Consider the following 26,314-nt stretch of genomic DNA (forward strand, 5'->3'; position numbering starts at 1 on the left):
TCTCGCTCTTTCTCTTTCTCGCTCGTGCTCTCTCTTCAAATGTCGTCGCTTGAGAAATGGTCGTACGCGAGGAGCGATCGTAAACGTCGTGTTTTCGGGAAAGGAGTCTCCCCACGTGAGGCGGAATAGTTTACTCTCTCACTTTACTGCCCGGATGGCGAGGACAGTGCACTGAGAAAATCTTGTACCGAATATCCACGTGACGCACGCCTTTCTCATTCCTCATATCTTCGCTTGTCTAACTCCCTCAAGAAACCGAATGAAGTCTCTTTTATTCTTTCTAACAGTGCTTGAAGTTTCGTGCCCATAAAATATGAAAATATTTCAAGTGTAATCTTCATTCGTAAGCCATTTCTTCTTGCGATTTTGAGAGAAATAATTGTAAGTCTGTGAAAATAATTAAGCAAAGGATAACAGGATTGTTTCAAAAAAAGTACTGTTTCCTTTGATCTATTACGCATACATATCCATGCATATCCATAGAATGGAAAGGTTCTACCGTAGTTGGACCTGTCAAGGAGTCATTTCCGATTCCGTTAGAGGTAAGCGACGAAGAGAAAGGGTGGCTCGTTCTCGTCGCACCTCTCTGTCGATAGTCCTCACTCGCATATTAATCGATTTGTACCCCGCTCGAGAGGTCCTTCGGCGAGAAAGTTCGGTCGACGATAGCAGCAACCCAATCTACGAAAGGCTGCAAAAGCAAGACGCGCCCCTGATCGACCGACCGACTGTTCTCACCGACCGCAAACTGTGATGGACATCGTCATTAAACTCGACTTCAAGCGCACATCGTAGGTGCTCACCTAGGCGTTCTCCACCTCCCTCACTTCTCCACCTTCTCTCGACGGCGGGCCGCCGTGTATGCGTCATGTGCATGATCTGTGGACGTTGGGAGGGCTGACCGAGCTTGCATCAGGAGGTGCAGAGGTAACCGAAGAGTACGAGTGAGAGAGATAGATTGAGAGGGAGGGAAATCTGAGGGGAAACCGAGGGGGTGGGTGTTCTCGATATGATTAATGCCCCGCATGCGTGTTCATATGTGGAGGACAGCTGTGAGTGACTCGTGCCCCGCCCAGCTACCACCGTCGACATTCGAGCGAACGCACACCTACAACGGGAGAGAGAGAGAGGGGAGGAGAGCGAAAGAGCGTTATCCTCTCCTCTCAGGCCGGGATATGCGCCCGAACTACGACCACGCTTACCCTCACGTTGCAACATCGACGCGCGCGATACTCTATCCCGAATACATGACGCGTTCGACGCGTATTAACTGGCATTACGGCTATGATGTGGTATCACTCGCAACCGTGACCCGACCGCTGCTCGGCTCTCTTCCGACGACCCTGCGACGCTTCTCGTGCCGCCCGTGTGTGCTCGTTTTTAGTTTTTAACACGACCATGCATAATGCGTTAGCAATTTGCTCGCAGCTGGAAGAGAAAAAAAAGGGTTATGACCGAAGTGACGACTGTTTTTGATGAATGAAAACGCGAGGTAGGTTAGAAGGGAATTGGACAGGAGACTTTATTTTAATTTAATTGTTAAATATTAAAGTTTAATTGTTAATTGTTAACGTGGTTTCCAACGTTGGGGATTTGAAGACCCAAGCGAATTTTCAATGTTGAATTATTCTGCCTCAAATTCGGTCACGTATATAAGAAAAGTAAAAAATGTTTTGGATCAAACAATCATGAAATCGTATTCTGGAACGTTGAACGAGTATATCAGAACTTTTTTTAGATTTTTTTAAAGCCCAGAAACCTTTTCAAAAACTATCAGTGACCCGATTGGATTAGAAAAGGGGTGAAAAAAACATTCGACCGCGAAGAATTGAACATGTTTCAATACTTTCACGTAAAACGAATCAAGCCTCCTATTATCGTTTCAACATTAATGTGATTATGCATCATATAAAAAGAAAAATAATTATTTGTATTTAAATAACGACCAGTTTATACGACGAGCATTATCTTTTCAGTATCATTGAAATATAGGAAATATTGTATCGTCAAGTGATTTTGACGTCGCGCGAGGTCGAGCCGCGAGCAGGATGATTTATTCCACAGCGACTGGTGGCGACGTTTAATTAACCGTACGCGGCTCAAGTTCTCCCATTCTCGCGAAAGTAAGCGTTACTTTGGGTAATGCGCGCGAAAAATTATGAGTGTACGAAACGAGATTAACCGTTTCCGTTCTTTTCGTGCACCGCCCGCGTCATCACGTTCGCTTCCTTTCTTCCGCGCCGCGCATTACTCGCGAAACTTTTCTCGGGGAATTGCACCGGACCTTACTATACTAGATTATACGGCGGTAAAAAATTTATCGCGATCGTCACACACGCATAGAGGCAGAGCTCTCTATCTCTCCCTCTCTCTTGAAGATTAGTTCATAAGGCAAGAGATATTAAAATGCATCGCAGTAAGCGCGATGGCATCGAAAATTTATGCTACGTTGTTTTCAAAAAGGACACTTTTCTAGAGTATAAGTTCCTTTTTCATTTACTCGATTTGATGTTCATCGTAAACGTGAAAAATGTGAGATCGACGTTGCGCTGTCCTAAAGCGTAAAGAGTAAAAAAAACAGTATTATCTGATACTTGATACAGTATTTTTACGTACATCGTTCTAAAAAATAGAATGTACGGTGCGGAAGTATGAACCTTCAACCGAGTCTTCAAAAGTCGTAAAGTTCCTTATATTTTGCCTCTCTTGTTATATCCTTGTTGTGCCTTAAGCTTTCTTCGCTGATATAAATTAAAAATTAAACACCGTGATGCTTTCAATTGTTTATAATATTTTTCGCGAGGTTGTATTGGTTAATGGAAAATTACGTCTCCAAGAATTTGTTCACATATTGCTTTTTGTTCGCTTTTTTTTTTCTTTTTAAAGAAAGGTTCACGTATATTTGTAAAGTATTATTACGCGATATTTAATGTCATTACCGAGCACACATTGTTGCATCAAAAAGTAATTTACATCTTTCATGAAATTGTTTCCCATTATCAAATTATTTTCCATTATCAAATTATTTTCTAAGGAGTGATGTACGCGATATCACAACGATGCTCCCAGCGATGGCCCTGTCGTATTTGCTGGGTTAATTAGAGGCTAATTACGTTCCTATATATATCTAGTCTTGTTATTCGCGTTAATACCTCGGCTTTCATCGCTTTTGCTCGGCATGTAGCTAGTTAAAACTTACGACGCCAACGCTAAGCTTAGCGTTCTCCCTTAACTCTTCTCTTTCCATTACACGGGTTGCTCCTAGATTTCATTTCGTCGTCAGCACGGGGCACCCATTCGCTTTACGATGAAGCTTTTATCTGTTGACATTTATCCTCCGTAAGTCAATAAAAAATCCAATGCTTTTTTTTTCCCCTTTCGATATCGAACTTCGACATCTGAATTTGGATATCGAATGGAACGAAAGAAAATTGCGTCAAAATTATTTTTAGAGTTTACCAAATTTCCTCAAACTCGGATGGAAGGATATGCAAATACTTCTCGTAAGCGCAAGTTTCTTTAATCCGTTGAGACTTTATTTTTTTTTCTTCCCGAACGTCGAAGCGAGAGAGCGGCATTTATTTTCCTCGTTCGTGAAAACTGAAAAAGTGATGAAAGTATAAATTTTTAAGTGTTTATTAAGAATAGAAATATAAAATAATTTTAAGGAATAGTGAGTTTTTTTAATTATTAGTTAACAAAAATGTAAAATCGCTTGAAACGTTCCAGAACATGTAAGGTTATTAGGCAACGCTCGAACTTCCATGTTATTTCATTTCTTTTGTTATGTCGAGCACACCTTACATGATTTAGTTGGATGCTGCTTGTTGACTGTAGGCGGAATATGTCTTGGAAAAGGCGGAATATGTCTTGGAAAATGTGCTCTTATTATGTATTTGTAGCGAATGCTGCTTTCTGACCTCGCTTTTCGAAAGAAAAGAAGTACGATATTAATGAGTTAAAATGAAAAAAAATATATATATCTATATATGTTAAGACGTATTTTTAAAGAATTAAAATATTGGAGTTTAATATAATTTAAACAAATAATTTGCCAACTGAATGTATCTTTAGAAACTATACATTGCAGAAGGTTATAACGAGTCACTGTTATCGTATTCGAACATGAATATACATCAGACTCGTTATGCGATATCAATGGGTTAACAACATGCATATATGTACCGCGACAAATAATTCCTTGTCCTGGAGAGTAAGCAAGGAAGAAAGAAGGTACGAGTAAACATACATTTCGGCAGACGATTCCTAACGGGCGTCGACCGATCTACTTGGGAGATCGAGGAATTCCTCGTGATTTGTTGGCCAAAATAAATCGCGGCAGCGTATTCAACGTGGCTCACGATAAGACGCTAGGTGCCAAGCAGGCGGAATTACGAGGGATATCGAGCACAGATCGAATTCGATTTGCAATATGCAGAAGGGTTGGGGAGAGGGGTGAGGGGGGTGGGCAACTCGTTCGGGCAACGGGGCAGGGTGGGCAGAGAAGCCGGGCACTTCGATTGAAAATAGTTCGGTTTCAATCTCGCCCCATCTCGGTGGTTCTCCGGAGCTCCTGAATAAACACTGACTTTCTCGCTTCACCTCACCCGGAATCAATTCTAGCGAATAACCGAGGTGTTAAGCTCACTCAAGCCGACGGTGGCGCGCGACGGCGGTGGCGACGACCCGTCGTCGCGGCGGGATACAAGGGAGGAAATTTAAGGGGCTTCCCCGAAAAGAGACGTTTCTGTGGCTCTCCCTCTTCCCTCCTTCTGGAAACCAACCGCGCTCAGAAAGAAAAAGCTGCGGGAAAGGAAGGCGGCGGGAAAATCTGCAAGCTGCGCGCGATGCTGCGTCGCGTAAACACATCCATCATGCTACACGTTGCGGATTAGGTCCTATCTGCGGGATAGAATCTCGTTACCGACGATGATAACGTGCTCGTCACGACGTTAGTTTTTCCTTTTTTCTCTCCTCCTTTCTTCCCTTATTGGCGCGTGATTCAGTACGATACGCGCAATGACGAAATATTTTCGAGCTACGCCACCGCCACCGACCTTATATAACTCTCCCTCATAGACGGGAGTTGAAATAGTGTTTGCCTTTGCGGAAACTCACATCAGTTCGCGAAGCATGTTTTCCTTGCATCACGTCGAGTTACGAGTACGCCGATTACATCGTCATAAGTGCTCTGACGCTCAACAATTTAGTACTGCGCGCGGAAATGTTACATGTCATAATATATATATAATATTCTCCAAATGTTCTTTCCTACGAAAAATATCTTGTACAGGGATAAGATGACGAATTGTTAATTTTTCCAAGTTAACAAATCGACGAACCAGTGCTTAATTGATTAGTGACTTTAGATGATGATAAATAATCTGTGTGGTAGAGTTTAATTTCAATCTATCAACAGGAGTGGATAATATAACAAATTTATTTTGAAAGCGATTATATGTAATGTTTTGATCATAAGGAGTGATATAATAATTGTAAATATTTTTATCTTTTCTATATATAAAATCACAATATTGAACGGCTAAAAGCGTACAATAACATATTTGTATTATTTAATTTACATATTGCGACATTTTTATTTAATAAATAAATAAACACGACTGTGAGTAAGATAACGAACGTCGCACATGGGCAGGGTAATATATTTGTATATTTGTTTTATCGGTCTTAACAACATTCTGATTATATAAAACGCAATTTTAATCGCAATATGCGTACCACAATTTTAATAATTCTATTTTTACAGATTACATAAATATTTGTTGTTCCATTTACATTTTTCTTTAATTACATTGTAATATCAAAATAGTATGAGATTATTAAATTACAACAATAAGAAGAAGAGAAATTATAATAAATCTTTTTATTCATATGAATACATTTTTAACTTTACTTGACTGTTTTCTTTCTATCATATTTATTATTAATAGTTATCTTACCCTCATATGGGGACAAAATAAAATTGACTTGTCCTAAAAAAATCTTAATTTTAAAAAATTTTAGTTTATCTAACAGCTTCTAATTTTTATTGATGATAGATAAGACTTTAGTGAATCTGAAAAAAAATAGATTGGTATTTTTACATTATCACAGAAATTCGGAAAAATTGACAAAGCTTAAGATCGTCGTTTTATTCCGCTGTTTTCTACTCTCTTTTTTTCAGCGCATTTTTTTTTTAATTATTGTTTATCGTCATTTATCGCTTTACATAGTAAGTTATGAGTTTCTTCCAAAAGTAAAATGTCTTCTGTTTTAAAAATTCTAATTAAAAAAATTTTAATTAATTTACCTTTTCGAGTAACAAATAATATCGGTCACGTCGAACAGAATGGCAACGGCATTTTTAAATAATTTATAATAATTTGCTTATATATATGCATAAATTCTATGTCTGTTATTTGTTTCGAATTATAATTTTTACAAATTGCGCGGTTTGTTAACATGATACATTACACAGTATATCGTAGCTACTGTCACATTACACGCGATACGTCATCTCTGTGATAAAAAATATCAAGCAATTGCAAACTAAATATGTAATCTTTCATAACAAGATATTCTATTACGTGGAAAAATTGTGTATGATGGAGGAGTCGCGTCAGGCTCGTAACGAATAATTGTAATTCACCTAAATGCATTTTTATTCCTACTTATATTTTTCAAGCGTCGCACTAAAACGAGAAATACAGCACAGAAATGACATAAATGACGATATTCTTTAAATACTAATCTCATGTTATGTCGGAAAAAGACAAAAAAAGATTACGAAAAATTTCCATTTCAGAAATATTCTTAGCGTCTCATGAATATTGAATCGGTTTTTTTTTTTGTAAATGAATGACATTAGAAACCAGTTTATTCTGTCAGCATATTCTCTAATGTAATCAAAACTTGGTCATAAATTACATCTAAATAGTTTTCTCAAATAGATCGCGCGGGGCACCCCCGTATGGATTTTTGTTTCGGGGTGTTGCCGAGTTCGTCTAATGTTATAATAATTAATTTCTGTCGTTTACAGTGTTTCGTGAAGTTTCGAAAAATAGCATCTCGAAAGATTAATGGCTCGTCTAGGTTTGCTGATTTAGCAATTTAATGATATAATGGATTTAATCTTCAACGAACGGAGCGCTTGATCAATTGGACTTGCCGCCATCAGCGTGACTCTCTATTTACTTCTAATTTAATCATTGCATGACCGTCGACGGCATATAGCCTACATCTGCATCCGACAGTGGTACAGGCACGTAGTAAATGTATAGCGATACTATGCGACGTACACAAATGGTTGCGCAACGTATAAATTCCGCCGCGCTGTCTCTGGGTCTCATATGGAGCGTGCCATTGAAACGTGTTTTTGCTATGAATTCGACAAATATTTGCCCGCGTGACATGGGAAGGTTGACACATGCCGTTATGGAAAAAACCGCGAGCGATAAGAGATCAATCGCGTGTATCGTTATTTCGCGGCGTGCAAAATTGCATAACCGGGCGGAGAAGAAAATGGAGGGGTTACAATCAATTTTCGTTCAGCGATACAGGGCGAAATCAATTTTAATCGCGCCGTTATATCGAGAACGAAATATCAATTTTTTTTCGAGCAACACATAGCGACATATTAGACAGAGTTCGCGTTTATTAAGAGGAACCGTTGGAAATGTGGTTGCTATTTACGGAATATCAATTTCCCATTCATTTTTAATCGATTTTTCTCTCCTGGAGAGTTCGTCTCGTTAAAAATCGTTTTAGGCAATGTGAAACTAAAATCACCTTTATTATCAATGTTGAGAAATAATTTCTGTAAGCTCATATTACCGTTATCATTATCTCTCGTTTGCTAACGATTGTTACTTCTTTCTGTAACGGTGACGAATTTTATCGTTTTCTTTATTATTATTTTATAAATATATAATACATGCTTATAGACGACCATGCTACGATTAATCAAAACTATTCATATTTGAACTAGCTACATAGACAATTGAATGCCACTCTAAAAAAAAAAGAGCCGTCAAAATTCTGTGATAAAGTACCAGTTACTTTTATAAAAGTTCCCAACCCTGTTTACGATACACGCGATTTACAAGTAAACGTATTTCGCATTAATAAAATCGACTTCCATTGTCGCTTCTGTACTTGCCGGTTACTACGCGCTACACGCTAGTCTTTCCGGGTGTTTAAGATATTTACAACGCAAGATGATATTTTCAGCCATTTTCCGGGTGTATACACAAAATGTACGACTCGGTGCAGCGTTTCGTTTCGCCGATCCCTCTCCGCTCTTGTTTTCCAGCCGCACCCAGCTTTAGCCTGCATCTTCAGCCTGCGTTTCCTGCGGCGCGTCCTCCATCCACCCCTTCGACCGCTCCTACACGCGTTCGCTTCGTTTTCTCTCCGCAGCATTTCTTTGCTCTACCGCGCGAGATCGCGCTTTTACCGACAATTCACCCTCCCATCTCGGTAATAATTGAATTCGCGTTACGTCTCGGCTACCGCGCGCGAGGAACCGGGGAAGCAAGACGAGAACGCGAGCGCGGGGCGATCGTGGACGTTTCGTATTTGAAATTGAGAGGAGAAGAATACATAAAAGACAGAGAGCGGCTGTGGAACATCGAGGCAAGTGGCCGCGTATTGTACCTCTCGCTGTTCGTCGCGGCAATCCGATTAGACGGATCTACGGGTACGCAGCGCGGACTGCGAAAAGCTACCCTTTGATTTTGAAACTTAATTTACTCATCGAGCGAGAACAAAGAAAGCCGCATGCCCGTTTGTGTAACGAGGCTTCGCTTTTGTCTTTAGTGCGAAATTTTCCTTCGCTTACGATTCAGAGAATTGCCGTCTCAGAAAATGCGATCCTGATGATGAGCACTTCTAGATAATAATTTAATGTAACATATATTATACAATGTAACATATATTCATTCATAATTTTTCAAATTTATTCATGATTTTTTAAAATTTGTTTTTATACATGTGTGTACACACACATACAAATAATTAATAATAATTAAATTTTAATTAAATAATATTCAAATATAAATGTACATATTATAATTTTATATATATATATCATAATTATTATATATATATATATATATATATATATATAATAGTATGTGTATAATGTATGTAATCTTACTTTTATGCACATTATTTAATAATTATTTTTAATTATTTAATTAATTACAGTATAATTTAATTATTATTGCATATATAAATATGTATATAATATTTGTATTTATAATATTTATACAAAATATGCATATAAAAACAAGGAAAACAAATTTCAATTAAATCACTTTGTTAATGGATTTATAAAACACGAATATTCAGTTACTGTAATTAATTGAATTCGATACACGTAGTCTATGAGTTCGTCACATTTTACAATTTTGATCAACCGATATAAAATTGCGTCAACGCGAAGTAATATCATATGGGTACAATGATAATTGTTCTGTCGCGCCAATGAAATTGGTAAATCAAATGAAATGGATTAGTCTGTTATTTTTCCGTGACCGTAACCGCAGAATAACGGCGCGTTAATTAATTATCGATTTTCTGAATTCGTTAAGCATATTCCGCCACAAGAAAACTTAGTACACCTTAAATTAATGTCCGACAACTAATTTGGCGTTCAACCGAAACCGCCTTCAGCGGCTCGAAAACACGGGAGTAAAAGCTATTTAATTTCTGGAATAAAGATATCGTGGGCGACTCTCATTTATGCGGAAGCACTCGGTTAATTTTCAAATGCTATGTTAAACAGAATTTAACAGACTTCTTTCACATTTGGGACACTGTTGGATTTTCACAAAATTATCTTGCACGTTCTTAATAATACTCGATAGGTAAATGCAATAAACAAAGCACACGTATAGAAACTGAAATTTTTATTTGATGGAGAAGTGCAAATATACATCGGCGTAACGTATCCATCAGCACGATTGAATCTTTTCGCAATTATTTAGGAACTGTCCTACATACACGTACACACCGAGTCCTGGTTATCCTCAATCCGCTCGGTGTATCAAGTGTAACGGCTGTGCCATGCGCCACTACCGTCGATCTTTTTTTTTTTTGTCAAACAAGCGGGGATAACGATTATTGCACTTTTTTCTTGGCTATTTGGTATGCATTGTTAAACGAGAACTCCCGTGGCGAAAAAAAGCGGCTTACGCGACAGCGATCGATTTGGCGTCGTTTACTTTCCCTTAACAGAAAGCTTTTTTTTTTGTTTCTCGCGTTGTTTGTACTGTGTACCATGTACCGGGGCCAGAGATTGTTTTCGCTGTTCTGCGGGATCCGAAATGGGAAAAACACGTTGTTTGTTCTTCTAGGATTTTCCGCAACGTACTCAAAACGAAAGACAGTAAATTCTCCCTCGCTACGCCCGCTGGCTAACGCTAAATGATTTACGTTTGACGTTAGCATATTTCAAATATGCGGACATGTACACGAATTTCGTTATTTGCGTGAAAGTTGCATGGTCACGCCAATTCATTTCTACGATGACTCGCGGCGCGCATTAGCTAAAACTGCGTGGTCGAAATAATTTTAATGCCCTGGATTATTAATTGCATTGGCTAATTCGCGCTAATTGTAACGAATACCGATTGTTAGAATGCAGTCGACTTAATAATTGTTATCTTAACGTATGACAGCATTTATTTATTGTTCCAGCACCATCCTTGGTCGAGGTCCTTGGAATTCGGTGGAATCGTGAATATTACGCTACCGTGAATCCAGAGCGAAAGTAAGTTGAAGTTTTCAATGAATTATTTAAACAGTTTCATAAACCGTCGCAGATATTAGCCGCGTTTATAATAGAAATTATAATGGAAATTTTGCACTCGCAAAAAGAAACAGATTCTAGGGCATGTATTCTATATCTAGCATATACTTATAACCTAATTTTTATAATTATACGTCATTATAATGATTAGAAATTATTTAATCCACTTATAACGAGATGCATGTTATAATGAGATTAGGCAAGTATAATATTCCTGCTAATTGGTTTTATTTATGATAAAATCAGCACATTTAAATAACGAAATGGCGACATCGAAAACAGTTCTTATTAAAATGTAATAATACACTTCTCGTTTGTATTAAGATTTTATTTATACTGATAAAATCAAATTATTGACTCTCAAAATCGTATTTAATTTCATGAAAGAGAGAGGTTTATTAAATTTGTATTCTTGTTCATCATTTATTCCTTCTTTAATTAGTAAATAGGGGAAATAAACTTTTAACGACGTTTCTGTGACAATTGTATTTTATATTGATTACTGCATATGGTAAAAAGAGGTCTCGAAACTTGGAATATTAAATGTTACATTATTCAACGGGTATATTAATAATATTTTATTAATTTTCTATTGCTTAAATATTGAATTATTGATCTCTTTTACATCATTTCTGTGGTTATTTGGATTCTATGATTCTTTTTGCTACAAAAATAAATTTATATCAATATAAAATTGTGATAATTTATCTTTTAATTATCAGAGTCACGGATGTTACAAATCATATTATTATTCACTTTATCTTTAAAGAAGTAACACATATATAATCCGGCCGAAAGAGATCAAGCTTATCTTCCGTAGACAGTTGATATCGATTCATTCACGAACGCAGTAAAGAGCGTATTTGCTCTCAAAAGTCATATTTGCTGTATCAACCCCAAGACGAATGACAAAGCACTGTCTTACTCCTCATAACTAACACAAACCATCGCTACATAATGACGACGTGGGGAACAATGAGAGTAATGTTAGCATTTGTTGGTACTACCCTTTGGCAGTTAATATCAATAAAAACGGAAGGAAAGAAGAGCGTAAGAGTGCCGACAAGCGCGTCCTCGTATTGTTAAAATTGTTATACTGTCGTGTATCTTCAGAGAAAATTTCTTTTCTCTGTCCAGCTCTCACAAAACACAAAGGGAAAAGAAAAGTAATCAGGATGAATTTCTGACTGCCTATGAGCATAGAAAGGTATACTTATAAAGCTATATAAAAAAGTTCATTTTTGTATTGGCCAAACGGTTTATCACAACAAGACACTCATTTCGACGCCAAAAGATTAAAAGTCTAAAGAACCCTAGCTTTTGAAAACTCCTTCTTTGTTCCGAAATATTTAATTAAATGACGAATATTGTCTGTATACTATTAAATTGGATACAATTCAAGTGTGCATTTGGATACAATTTGAATATGAATTTAAATTTATAATGTCTATTATACCGAATTTGAATTAGTTTTTAGTCACTCCTATGTCATCGTTTCTACTCATTAATTTAACCGAAACAATGAAGTTAAACAATTGGAGATGCATTCAATTTCATTCAAATTTAAATTATTATTTACTAAATGCATACACATTAACATGGACGTTGTTTACTTTGAAGTTTAACAACTTAATTACAGAAATAGCTGATTAGATGTAGTTGTTTCGAACTACTTGTTTTGTGTTAAAATGATAAATTTCAACACACATAGAAGTTAAAAGTAACACGTTATTTAATTACACTGTTAAAAATACACAGCAAAATTTTATGTAATATAACAGAAGCAACTTTCAAGCAGGTACATTAGAAACATTTAATGTTGTTAAAAGTGCATTAAATTTTGTATACACACTTTTCAGATATAGATCCATCAAATTTAATGTACTTATGTAACTTGAAAGTACATTGAATTTCATGACATTTGTAACAGTATAAGATTTAAATTTTATCCTTTAAATAATATTGAACAGTCTCGATATATGTATAATCGATTGATGTCATTAATTATTGCAGTTCTAAACTACACTGAGAAAAAAGTGTTTGGTATTTGTTACTATACTTGCACAATAAAATATTATAATTCAAGTAAAATTGTAGTAAAATTTTGTCTTACAATTAGATCCATAATATTAATAATAATCACTTTGTATTATGGTTCTAAGACAACATTTTACTACAAATTATGATAATTTCAAATTGTATTAAGATATGTTAAAAATAAAATTATTTATATGTATTAAATACACGATTATGTATAACATTTTTAACATTTGCTTATTCCTTACATAGTAATAATAACTAATAATTGTAATTTGCATGGTTAAAAACCGTTTATATGGTTAGTATCAAAAATGACTTATAATTTAAGTTCTGACAATTGTAACCATTTTTCTTCTCAGTGTATTATAAAGAATATGATTTGATGAATATTAAGAAACGAGAGTAAGCTTGCTCAAATATTTTTATAAACAACGATATGTTCACACTTGCTGCCGATAGCTGTATTTATTGCAACAGTTTTTCAAATGTTTGCGCATAACGAGTTTCACACTGAGAAATTTACATTCCGTGTCTGGAGAGTGTAAATGCACCCTGATAATTACAGAGTTGTATAGTTTCTACCAAATAGATTTATTTACTGCTAAATGCTAGTAGGATAAAATGTTCTTTGGCGAGTCCGAGCAAAGCGATGCTATGCTGTAATCAGCTTGCACGATGCAATCGGAGCGAAAACGGGACGTGAGTTTCGCGGACTAGTCTTCCGCATCGGCTTGGCGGAAGTGCTGAAACGACTTTGACGATGCTCTGATAGTTTCGTGTGACCCAAAGTTAATAACCCCGCGGTGCGCGGCACACGGAACTTTCGCGGACAATGTTCCCGGTCGCAAATTTATAAGATTCGGTCTTATTTGAAAAGTTTATGCAATTTCGCGGTCCCCGGCACACGGCCTGTAAATATTCGGTTGAACTTCGAACTTTCCGAATAATGCGGCCGAAGAGAGTTTATCGAAAAGAGCGCGGTGAGTGGATACTACGAGAAGAGATCAGATATTGGAAGAAACGAAACGTGACGTATGAATTGCCAAATTGATTGACGATTTTGCCGGAAATCTTGTTGAAAGATGCAAATTACCTATGAATAAGCTATAAATTTGATGCGAGTGCGTCACATCGATCATTTAAAAAGCTTCAGCTATTCACATAAATAATAAATAACGTGCTCTTATTGCAATGGCTATCGAAATACGATTGCGTAGCATAATTTCTGCGGCGTACATCAATCATGTCGAACAAGCGTCGTCTATTATTAAAGGAATACTTTGAACATTTTATCCATTTAAATACACATGTTTTAATAACAATCTTAGTTCCGAACATTTTTCCGCCGTGGGGTTGGGAGAGAGATTGATTCTTTGGCACGCATATGTATGCGATTGTGCACAGTAACGTCGTTTCGTGCTGAACGCGCTTTATTTATCATGTTTATAGTTTGATATAAGAAGAATGTATTGCCGCGTATTGTGAAATGGGTGTCATACGAGTGATGAACCCGAATGTGATTCTGAACTCTGTATATCAAATAATCTTGTAAGAGAGAAATATCTCGCCCATTTCTTTCTCGTATTGCGATTTTGCGCTACTTTATATTTCTTCACTGCTACAACATATTCTGCCTTTGTTCGCCAAACATTTTTATCGTTCGAAATTTAATTTTTGAATGAAAATACTCCGTACTTTTTTTCTTTATCATTTTGTTACATTCAAAGTTGAGCATACATACTTTGTTGGGAAAGAATCCAGCAGGACGTTGAGAGAAATATTTGACAAAGGAAAGTGAAGACGTTTTTAGGGGAAGAATTTTTTCAACAATTTTCGTACAACAAGCGCATCTCGCGAGAGAGAAAATCAACAAAGATTACTCCAAGAGGAAGACAGGCATCGCATTGCCTTTAGTACGATAATTTTTAATTCATCCAATCTCGGATGCGTCTCGCGTACTTCGTGAAAAAGAATAAAATTTTCCAGGCCAAAATGAGTTAAAGCAAAGCTTTCCAGCATTCTCCGCGTTTCTCTCTCTCTCTCTCTCTTCCTCTCTTTCTTCCTTTCGAATAGCGTCATTAAGTAGTACGCTCTGCAGATGATATGCGCGAGATATAATTTCAATCATATTCTACGTGGCACAGTTGTACTGTACGCGCACTGTGTGCATTATACGTACAGGTAAGCAGATATTCTCAAGGATGCGGAATCTGGTTACACAAAGGCGCGTCATCGAGACTGTGAATGCGCGGCAGGTGCATATCGACTTAGCGTCTGTGTAAATATGCTTCGCTCCGCGTCTTCGACTGCGTTACATTTCGCCGCTTATAGAGAAAGTTACCCCGGTTGCAAAGAACACGAGAGAGAGAGAGAGAGAGAGAGAGAGAGAGAGAGAGAGAGATATTACACCTGTAAGCACGCGATCGTTTTACCTTGAATAACGTTGCCTTTACGTACTATTTACAGATATAAATTCACCGCTTTCCTCCGAGAAAGCGCGTGAGTAACTGTCGTTACGTCTCTCCGAATTACGAGCTCGCGAGGATTCAGGAATTCCTTAATTTCGATGCAACGAGATTTCGCGTATCAAGAGGTACGAAATGGGAATACATCGGATAGGTTGCGCGTGTAACCTTTATGTCCTCCTATATTGGTACATTTTCACAGAAATAGACATGGTTCTAATTGATCCCGATAAATACGATCTCGAATGAACTTTCCGATATGTATAACGAACTACGAATGTTACAATTTCCAGAGGAATCAAGATACCGAGTTTTTATTTTGGAACAGGTAAAACGAATGATCTTTTATTTATTTATTTATTTTTTTTGCTTGCAACACCTTTATTTGGCTAGACATTAAAGTCCGTTGAAATTTTTCTCGTATATCATCGCGTGTGATGACACGCGCATGACCTATTCATGCTCTTAATGGAACCGCGCGAAAATAAAACCTTCAAATAGCAACTACAATTTCGTTCGTAATTCCGGCGGCACCCCGGTAGTCAATGTTGGAACGGGCTAACGACTTCGTCCTTATTCTCCGCTAATTAACTATTAACGACTTATCGGGAAAAAGTGACCTCGGTCGAGAGTTCACGCGCCCCATCCGAGAGCGCCAGCGAGCATCGCGTTTATAATTAGAAAGTCGATTACGATGGTGCCCCCGTCGTTGCGCGGTGACCCGGCGTAATGAAAACAGCACCCCTCCCCCTCCCCCTTGATAATTCACAGAAAACACCGCGCTTTTCTCCGGAACCGATCCGACGGTACGATTGACTAAGCTCGTTTGCTTCTTCTCGTGTAAATCGATCACAGCCACTGGTTATAAAGGTGGCTGTCTCTAATAAAGCGTTATTATATCGTGCGTTATCGTATACGTCGGATACAATTGTCGCGTCGCGTATGTGCCATCGGGATAATTCGTACAATGCTATGTTTGATCTCAACGTCTGGTCAATATTTATCGAACGCACAGATCTGCAGCCTCTACGTAATACACGTAATTTCGCGCGATGAAACTGGGATCAGTCGAATAAATAAACCTGATTCCAGACATAAGCATATTGAAGCCACATTATTTGCCCTCGTTGAACTGTAAAGTCTTGATTGACTCCAGACATGTAGTAATCTATCATTTGTCACACATCACACATGCATATACGCTTTAATTGAATTTCCTTCTATGAGATCGGAAATAGTCGCGTCTGAATCTTCAATAAAAAAACAGAAAGTAGAAAAGATATTTTTTATACAATTGAATTTTTATTCTCGCTTACTTTTGTACATATAATTTTTATTGTATACATTTTTATATTATATATTATTTTGATTTAATTTTATATGCAATCTTAGTTTCTAATGAAAAATTTAATTTTCTAAATGCAAGAGGTTATAATAGTTTTGTTATGATTTACTTTAACAAAAAAAAGAAATTTAAAAGTTATCCATCATCCTCATAAATTTGCAATATCAAATTACATAAGATATAAAAGTAAGCGACAATAAAAATTTAATTTTATAAAAGTTTCTTCTCTAGTCTTTATGATTTGAACAAGAAAACATATTTCCGATTTTAAATAAAAAAATTTAATTAGAGCATGTATGTGAAGTGTGAGGAATGTTAAATTAAATGAGTAGAGAGATATATGTAAAATCAAGATTTTACAGTTATAGTGGGGTGATACGTACTTTATCAAATTTAATTTTATCAAATAAAACTTTATTAGAGAGGACTATGAGAAATCATCTTGTTTACTAGTTCCGGGTAAGATTCTTAAGTCGATAAATTCCATGGTCACAAAACAAAAGTGATTACCAACGTCAGGGTGACTTGCTATAGCATACTAAAGAAGTAGATTGAAACTTAGATTGAAATAATCAATGATTGTCTTAAATTCGAACTATGTAAAAAGAAGTCGTTATCGTTAAATCGCGAAGAGATTTCACAAAAAAAGTCCAAGATATATCATGCACGTTTCAATTACCGGACTCTCTAGAAGTGTGGCTACTGTTTCGAATATTCTGAAAAAATTCTTTGATTTTCTGTCCTCAGGAGATTATTATTATAACGCTAGTGACAATTTCTTGATGGCAAATTTATGCCTGAATTCATATCAAAAAGATTATTAGATAATATTATCTTCTGATTTTTTTGTCGACTGCTTCTGTGAGCTTAATTCGGCATTTCTTTTTCTTCTATAGTTATATGTTTGCACACGTATATATACATACAAGATTTGCTCGGATTTTCCGTAGAAACTTTTACAGTATACGAAAAAAATTTTATACAAGCATAGCTTCTAAAATGTTTTATTAAAAAGTTACAGCATAAGTATGAAGTCTGCGAGAAATTTTTTATATATTAGCTTCGTGCTGATACATAAAAAATTTTCGTCTTTTGTTTTTCTTTTGCTGAAGTGATTAATGATAAAACTGTTGTGCTCTCCTGTATTTATGAAATCAAATCCCGTTATAAGAAAGCAAAACGCCCGGGATGTAGATCAGCGCGCAACGCGTTTGAGCAATAATGTGTAAACCGCGGGATAAGGATTCTTAGTTAGTTAGACAATGTTTCCGTAACTAAGTCAAGCCGGAGGTCACAATAATAACTTTAAACTCACTTTGTACGGCGCGATTGCATCGAAAACGAGGTTCTCCTTTTCGCCTCACGGCCATTTGTATCACAGGTAATTTAACAAAAAGTTGCTCGCGATATTTCGTTATTACGTTTAAGCGCTTCCAACGACGAGAGACTGAATCTCTGAGAAGTTTCAATGGAGCACGCTATACCTGGGCGTTTTTCTTGTCGAAGTCTCGGTCCACGTTCAGAGTCCCTCGCTTCAAGCGTTATCTTAAAGTACATATAACACGTATAAATCCGTCCGCCATAACTTCTTTGATATTCTCGGAAGGCGGCCGCGCACGCGGCCGTCGTCGTCGTTCAATAATCCTTATTTCTGCCGAGAAAAAGTTTCCGCGAGAAATGGGCAACCGGGGATATTGCGCGTGTTCCTCCTTCCTCGCAAATTACAAATTAAATTACAGCACTTTCGTAGCCGAAGCGCAAAGTTCCCGAAAACTCATGGCTGCGAATCACTTACAGTAATCTCTGTGTCTTACTCGCGCGATCGCTTCGTGGTGATGAGAAGGGAAAAAACATCCCCCGCCCCGACGTTGCTCACGACGCGAAAATTCTTTCACCGTACGTCCCGCGCCCGCGGACCATCTTCTCTCCTCCTTGCTCCATCACTCTTCTTAAACGCTCCATATTTACGCGTAGCTTCCGCAGCGAAAGCTGCATCGTAACTACCGCTCTCTCAAAAGTCATTTATAAGCATCGCGATATCCACCCACCCACTCGTCGTCGTACCGATCTTTACATCCGCCAATCATCGGTCGCTCGGTATGTTTTGCGAGACCTCATTTCATGCGCGAAAATATAGGACGAGCAAGGAGAGATCCGGCAGGATAACCACCGCCTCCGGTGTGTTGGTTCGCATGATTGATGAAATTTGTGTAGGAGCAACAGGGCATACTTGCCGCGTACCCTCCGGGTACGGAGCGCTCTTGATTGATAGAGGGTGTTCGAATTTGAAATTCCGCCCCCCACGGAAAGTTGACCGCCCACTCTTCTCTCTCTCTCTCTCTCTCTCTCTCTATCTGTCTCCCTTTCTCTCCTTCTGCGTCCAATGTTTTTTTTTTATCTGCGTGACACGCGAACGTGCCGGACACGCACACGTCCGCGTCGAGCAACTTCCGCGTTTCCGCGTCCCGCGACGAGACGGGTGGGAGGTTCCTTCCGACACGATACACGCGCCGCCAAAGGACACTCGACTCAACTCGTTCGTCCATCGTTCATCCGGGCTAAAAGCCGCTCCAGTCCGTATACAAGCTCCTCACTTTTCCCCGTATCCTCGTTGCTTCAGTTATTTACAAGTCAAATGCGGTCGATCGATAGCCGCGAGTACTAGGATCGAGAACGTACAGGACCGTCGTCGCTGCCGTCGCCGCCGCGCTGTGAAGCCGCATCGGAGCGCAACATCGAGAGACGGATGTACGAATCGAAGCTCAGCGCATACGCGATGTCACACGAGCATCGTCTTTTAGCCGTATCTCGTCGTTTTGCCCGTGTAATATTAACTCTGCTGTACGTACGTGCCTTTCCTCTGAAATATATTTCATGGAAGAGAAAACGCTCCGCACATGTCGTAAGCCGGTACATATACACACACACACACACACGCCGAGCAGCGTGTGTCACGGTTCAAAGGGCACTGTTTTAGCTTCAGATCTAAAACCATGCGGGCAAAAGGGATGGGCTGAAACGTGCGTGTCGGTTTTAAAGGATACGGCGCGCTCTCTTGGTACATTCGTAGTTTGACCTCGCGACTGGATCTCGCCGATCGAGCTCAAAAGAACTGCTCTCTCGCGGCCGCGACAATAAAATCTCGGGGCTGTAGCAGTGCAGCGACCGTGGCCGCCCTTGTGGACGGAGACGTCAAAAAGTTTGGGGCATGTGTACGCGGAAAGTTGGCGAAAATCTACAGCGCGGCGCTCACGATTCCCACCGGAGCGAGTTTTCCGATGAATCTCGACCGCGAGATCTTCAGCGAATCTCACTTTGTTCCCTCCCTCCCCCCCTCCGCACTTCAACGACGTTAATCCGCCGTGACGTTTGCTTTTGTAGCCTTCGAAACAGGCGAGTTACGCGATTTTAATTACATTCGTAACTCGCTGACGAGTCTAGCTCTTGAGCAAGATTGAATCGTGTTTAATTTTCAATCTTTCGCGGACTTCAATTTTGCTCGACTATTTATATATTTGTATATAGAGCAAAAGTTTACTAAAAAAAAGAATATTTTCTTAATTTTAATAAAACTTGTGTTTGCATACAACTGTGAACGCATTTTCTTAAAATAAGAAATTTATTTATTTGAAGAACCTAATTTTGTTAATTAAATAATTCGGTCACTAAAAATTCATAAAAGTTATTTTATGCCGTGAAGTCAACATTTATTGAAATATAAATTTTATTTTTCATGCATTGTTTATACATTTTTCCAATGTTTACAATGATACTAATTTAATTGGAAAAAATTTTTGTTTGGTTAAACAAATCATTTATAATTTGCAAAAAATATTTTCTGCAATACAGTAAATATAGATTACATTATATTACACATTTTTTTTTTTAATAAATAGTGATTTTAAATATGAAAATAAGAAAATGTTTATTCAAAGTCTTGGAATTATTATTGTTAAAGATAATGGAAGTTGTATCACACACAAAACGTTAGTGTATGATAATTTTATGAAATTAGATATTTAAATTAACTTAATGTTATATACATATATCATCTTTGAAAAACACATTTATTCTAGTCGGCTCCGAGAATCCGAGATTTCTGGATCACGAGTTTTTTGCAAAGAAACTATGCAAGAAATATGCTATGCCATTTTTCCGACTGAAAGATGTACGCATATATTGTCTATTTATGATATAAATATTACTAGCTATTACTACAAATAAAAAGTTATTTTTCTTAGATATATAAACTCTATTCAAGTATACGTTTTCTCAATGTAATAAGTTATTTTAAAAAGTATTTTTTATACGTAACTTATTTATTATTTTCATAATAATTTTTAGAAGTATGAATTTAAATAAAAATTTACTAACATGTTTTTTTTAATTAAAATATCCGGATTTAGTATTTTAAAATTTTATTTGCTAGACTTTAACAAGTATTATGCTGCAATGTATTAAATTTTAATTTAATTCAAATAAATTTTTAATTTTTTAATTTTAATGCTTCGGTTACTGTAGTTAAGAGAAGAAACTTTATATTTTAAATATTATTCATTTAAATTAAATAAATGTAATTTTAATAAATACATTTACTAAGATAAAACTATTTTTTTCTTAATAAATTTATAGTGAAATCTATCAAGATCTAAGGTCCAGAAAACATTTTTGGATTAAAAGTGCAAATTTAGAATCGCGTTCCATTATTCTTTTTGAAAATGTAGTTACGAGACGCACGAATTCTTTTATCAGGAAACTTTACAGCTTCCTCTTGCTCGCTAATTCGAATCTGTAGGGAGACCCGGAATGAATTGTACTTGTCGCCCGCGTCGGCAGTAAGGCTAACTTTGATGCACAACCTCGGACTCCATGACGATAATAAAAGGGGTGAAGCTTGTTTTAGTCGTTGTGCTGTATTAATTTAACTTCGGCGACGCGTCGACACGAGCGCGTCGGAGAACGCGATGCTGTAACGGTATTAAGCTAAATTGCCAACAGTTCTCGGCAGGGTGTCCCGTCGCGTTCTGAGATTAGCGGCGTTGACTAACAAAAATAAAGGAAAAGGCAGGCTCGTGGGAATGCGAGAGGGACGAAGACGGAGAGCGGCCGGAGAGACGAAGAAAATCCCGGCGGTCTCCATCCCGGCGGTCTCCGATGGCACCAAACTGCCTCAGACATAGCCAGACTTGTCCGATAACACGGAAAGTCGAGTTTAGCTTGCTGTACGGCGAGCTGTACGAAACAACTTTGCGCTGTTCACACAAGAGCGAGACTTACGTTGTAAGAAATAGCGGTATATTTAACAGTGGACCCATATGTCAAGCGAATTTCGATTCCAAAGTGCCTTTAGGTACCTTATTTTATGCATTTTGTATCAAGTTACATAACGGCAGGCATTTATTATTATCACAAAATCGTTATGTGTCAGGTAATTTGCTCAGTGACTGTCACGGACAATTATCCCAACGGACATTAACTAAAAGTGTCAAATAGCGTACGGGATATTTGTATGGCATACGAATTATTCAAAATTATTAAGCGCCGCGTATTATTTAGTAATAATTAATTCCAACCCGCGTATACGTAATATGATTATTCGATCGTGTAATTAAATAATGATCCACATCCGCGTTCAACTATCAATAATGGTGAATATACGTAAAACGCGCCAGCTGGTTGCCCGCGTTGGTAAATATTAAGCCGTAACTGGAATATATTAGTTACATGTTGCATATTTCTCTCTCTGCCGGAATATCCCAAAAGACGAAACTCCGTTCCATGCATGCAACTGCGCTCGGCTAAGTAAGTTTTGCGGTCGCAGTATCGCAGTCACGTTCTAACGTCGTCGCGCACGTTCTGCTGTTAACAGGATTCCTCGAGAATGATACCGAGAACGGTGAGCCGGTGGCTGCTCTGCGCGGCGCTTACGATTGCCCTGTGTCAAGGCCAGGTGGACTGGATGCAGTGCTCGCCGTTGTACAAGTGCAAGTGCAAATGGGTGTCCGGCAAGAAGACCGCCGAGTGCACTAGGCTGAACCTCACGGAAGTGCCGAGGAATCTCTCGTCCGAGATCCAGAATCTCGATTTGAGCTACAATAGTATAACTCGCCTAACTGAGAATGCGTTCGTCCATGTCAAACTGGAGAATCTGCACAAGCTGTCGCTGCGCAGTTGCGGCATCGAGCATATTGATTCCCACGCGTTCAACGGCCTGAGGATCATCATCGAGATCGATCTGTCGCAAAATAATATCCACCGTCTGCATCAGGGCACCTTCTACGAGACGCTGCGGCTACGGGTGCTGCTACTCGATGAGAACAAGCTGAGGTCTTTGGAGAACGGCCTATTCTTCAATCTCACCTTCCTACAGAAAGTGTCGTTGTCGAATAACAGATTGGAGAGTATCGACAACAGAACGTTTAGTAACTTGCCGGGCTTGACTTCCCTGGCGTTGAATGGTAATAATTTCAGCACCCTGGAATTACAGAGCTTTGAGAACCTGCCCAAACTCGGCAGCCTCGAGCTCCGGAATAATCCATGGAACTGCAACTGCAAGCTCAAAGCGTTCCGCGACTGGACGATTGAGCGGAAATTATACACAAACCCGACCATTTGCCACCAACCGCCGCACATGCACAATAAAATGTGGGACGAAGTCGGTAGTGATGAATTCGCCTGCAGACCGAAGATCATTTCCCTTGGACCGGCAGCCAAAATTGAAATGGGCAAAGGAGAAGTGACACTCTGGTGCAGGGCAACGGGAATCCCAACTCCTAAGGTAATTGCATCTTCGTACAAGCAGACTCGCTGATAACGTACTGATATTAAAGTGAAACCATTCGTAAATTCCTGATCCAATAAAAATCTCTCCAAAAAGAAGCGCGGTAATATCGAACTTGCCATTTTAATTGAGAATTCTTGCATACATATAAACTAACTATTCCAATCGTTGCCAGTGTCCCAATTATTGCCGCTTTCGTAGTGTTAGAATAAAAAGTATGAGAACATAAAAATTAAAAATGTTGTAAACTGAGATTATCATATAAACGTAAATAAATGCCTATTGAGCACACGAGTAGTAAATAGGAAGGCAATATTGAATATATGCGGTAGTAATTGAGGAAACAATATTCAAGACATTAATTGGTAATAGCTACAATACCTTATACATTTTTATTTCTTTCATTAAAAGGTATTTGAGCGTTATATGTTACAAATGTTTTAATATTAAAGACAATCATATAAGACTATTATATAAACATAAGTAAATGTGTAGCAGTAAAGAGAGAGGCAATATGACTGCGACAATTAGGAGGGAGGGGTGGAAAGCAAAGTATTCAGGACTTTGACTGGCAGTACAATACTTTATATTTTTATTCTTTTCATTATATTTAAATGCTCAATCAGTTTTCAAGTTGGTTGCTTTCATTTTGTGTACATTAAAGTTTTCGCTGGAATAATAATGAAAAAGAATGTTTATTATATATTATATTTAAAAAAGAACTACAAAACAAACACACATCAACTGTCCCTATGTGCTTAAAGCGGCAGTAATTGAAACATATGTCCAATTTATTTTTATTTACGCTAGGACTTTTTTTTTGCTGCCGCACACTATAAATATCGCATGTCTGTTCCAGTTGTCATGGTCGCATCGTAACCGCGTGTTAAACAGTTTCACTAAACGCATGAGCAGCGAGAGAGGCTACGTACTCTCATCGAGCTACGAATGGTTGAATCTCACCATTCTCGATACGCTGCCCTCCGACAAGGGTGACTACATCTGCCATGCGAAGAGTCCGGGTGGCGAAGCCGAAAGAAACGTGAGTCTGATCATCGTGGGCGACGCACTGGGCGGCAGGGATAACTTCATCAGCTTGCCGCTAGCCATCGGGCTGGGTGTCACCGCGTTGTGTTTGTTGATCGTCACGGTAGTGCTCTGCGTGTGCTACTGTCGTCGTCGTCGCACCAGGCATGACGAAAAGGGCCTCGAGGCAGTGTCCCTGGAGCACCACGGGCTCGGCGAACAGGAGAAGTCTCTGATCACGACCATCAACCCGGTTGTGAAACCGCCGAGGCGCTACGAGGCGCCATCCGTTACGTCGCACGGTACAGAGATGACGGAGCTGAATCGCACGTTGCTCGACAACGACTCAGTTTTCGGTCAGTACACAGCCTATATTACTAAACAGTGCGTGGCTAGGTGCTAGCGAGGAACCATCTTGAATTAGCTTTGACAAGCGATTTATCTCGAAATCAACCGCGTATTCGCGGGATTAATTCAAGGTTGTCGGAATTCACCGGCGAGTATGGCCGATGATTCTTAATAAATCGCGGAACATCGGTCATTTCGCTGGAGTAATATTCTTCTCCCCCAAGCGGGAATGAAAACGACCGCTATATGTCGCTTATATGTACAAATAGCGTGTATGCATGTGTGTGCGTGTAATCGTAAATCGATTCGTTCCGTGCCGAGCGCGGACTATCATGCGAGAATTGTCCGACCAGGTGCCATCGATCTTAAGGTAAGGAGAGTCCGTCAAGTGGCAGGAGACTAATGAAGATCCTTTAGGGACGCTTATAATTATACAGCAGGCACCCCTCGATAATAGCATTCGTGCTGCGACAGCTCGAACGCATTCGTCATCCGTGTTCGGCTTACTGATATCATTCTTCTTAAGAATAATATTTTCTGTAAATAGGACCAGAGCAGATTTTAATCTTTAGCTTCCAACGCGCGAGAACGTTAATTACGAATCGCTGTAACATATAGTTGTGCAGGTAATGACGACAATAAGGTTCGGTCAAGAAACATGTTGCGTGTGTAGACTTGCGTGTCATCATTAATGAAATATTTTTCGACGAGATCACGCAAAGGGCTTGTATGTGATAACACTCAATCGAATTTCTATGAATCCGGAACATTGCGAGAGAAAAGTTATTCGACTTGCACTTTAACGCGATCCCGAGTTTTGTAGAAAAATTCACTCAACTTTAGGAATATTGAGAGAACCTCGAAGCGGCACAATGTAACGCCAAGCGTGCGCTTGATCGACAACGCTCAGGAAATGCAGTTATATTTCTCAGTTAAATTGACAAAGCTCTTGTTCCCCCAATTACGGATCATATCGCGGCCAATCGGATTAAGAGCACTCGCGTCGTCCGCGCTCGTCGAAGGTAATATCAATATCTCGTGGATCGTTCCAAGGCAACGTCCTGGCAACGCTATCTTTACCTACCACTCGCGTATACGTCTCGCGCGTCCAGCTCTTCGTACTCGCAGACCTCTCGCGCGCGATCTCTTTTTTTTCTTCCCATTTTTTTTTCTCGACCTCACTTAGATTTTCTTTTTTAACGTTCGTCCTTCTCTTTTGTTCATGTTCTCGCAGCTGACGGTGTCGGGAGCGGTGTCGTCGGCGGGGTAGGCGGCGGCGTAGGCGACGACGAGAGGGAGCACGAACGGGCCACGCCGGAACTCGACGGGGGCGGCAGCGGAGGTGGCCGCGGTAGCGGCGGCGGCGGCGGCAGCGGCGGCGGCGGCACGTTGCCCCGCGGAGGTACCGGTTACCACCACCGACAATATCCGCCGGATCTGCTGGCCTTCTCCGGCGGTCGCGGCGCATCGCCGACTAGCCAGGCGTCCACGGCGCC

The 26,314-nt window shown here is 38.9% G+C and overlaps 1 protein-coding gene across 1 annotated transcript in view; it reads left to right on the plus strand.

Moving 5' to 3' along the window:
- The window catches only part of LOC105196465 (slit homolog 3 protein), a 241,387-nt gene that overhangs the window by 205,902 nt on the left and 9,171 nt on the right, over positions 1 to 26,314 (plus strand). The window contains 4 exon segments of the mRNA XM_039446081.1: positions 10,702 to 10,774; positions 22,533 to 23,441; positions 24,304 to 24,826; positions 26,053 to 26,313. Coding sequence (XP_039302015.1) covers positions 22,545 to 23,441; positions 24,304 to 24,826; positions 26,053 to 26,313 — 1,681 coding nt within the window. The 5' untranslated portion in view covers positions 10,702 to 10,774; positions 22,533 to 22,544.

Source organism: Solenopsis invicta, chromosome 2 (assembly GCF_016802725.1).
Source record: "Solenopsis invicta isolate M01_SB chromosome 2, UNIL_Sinv_3.0, whole genome shotgun sequence".
In the NCBI taxonomy this organism is placed as follows: Eukaryota; Metazoa; Arthropoda; class Insecta; order Hymenoptera; family Formicidae; genus Solenopsis; species Solenopsis invicta.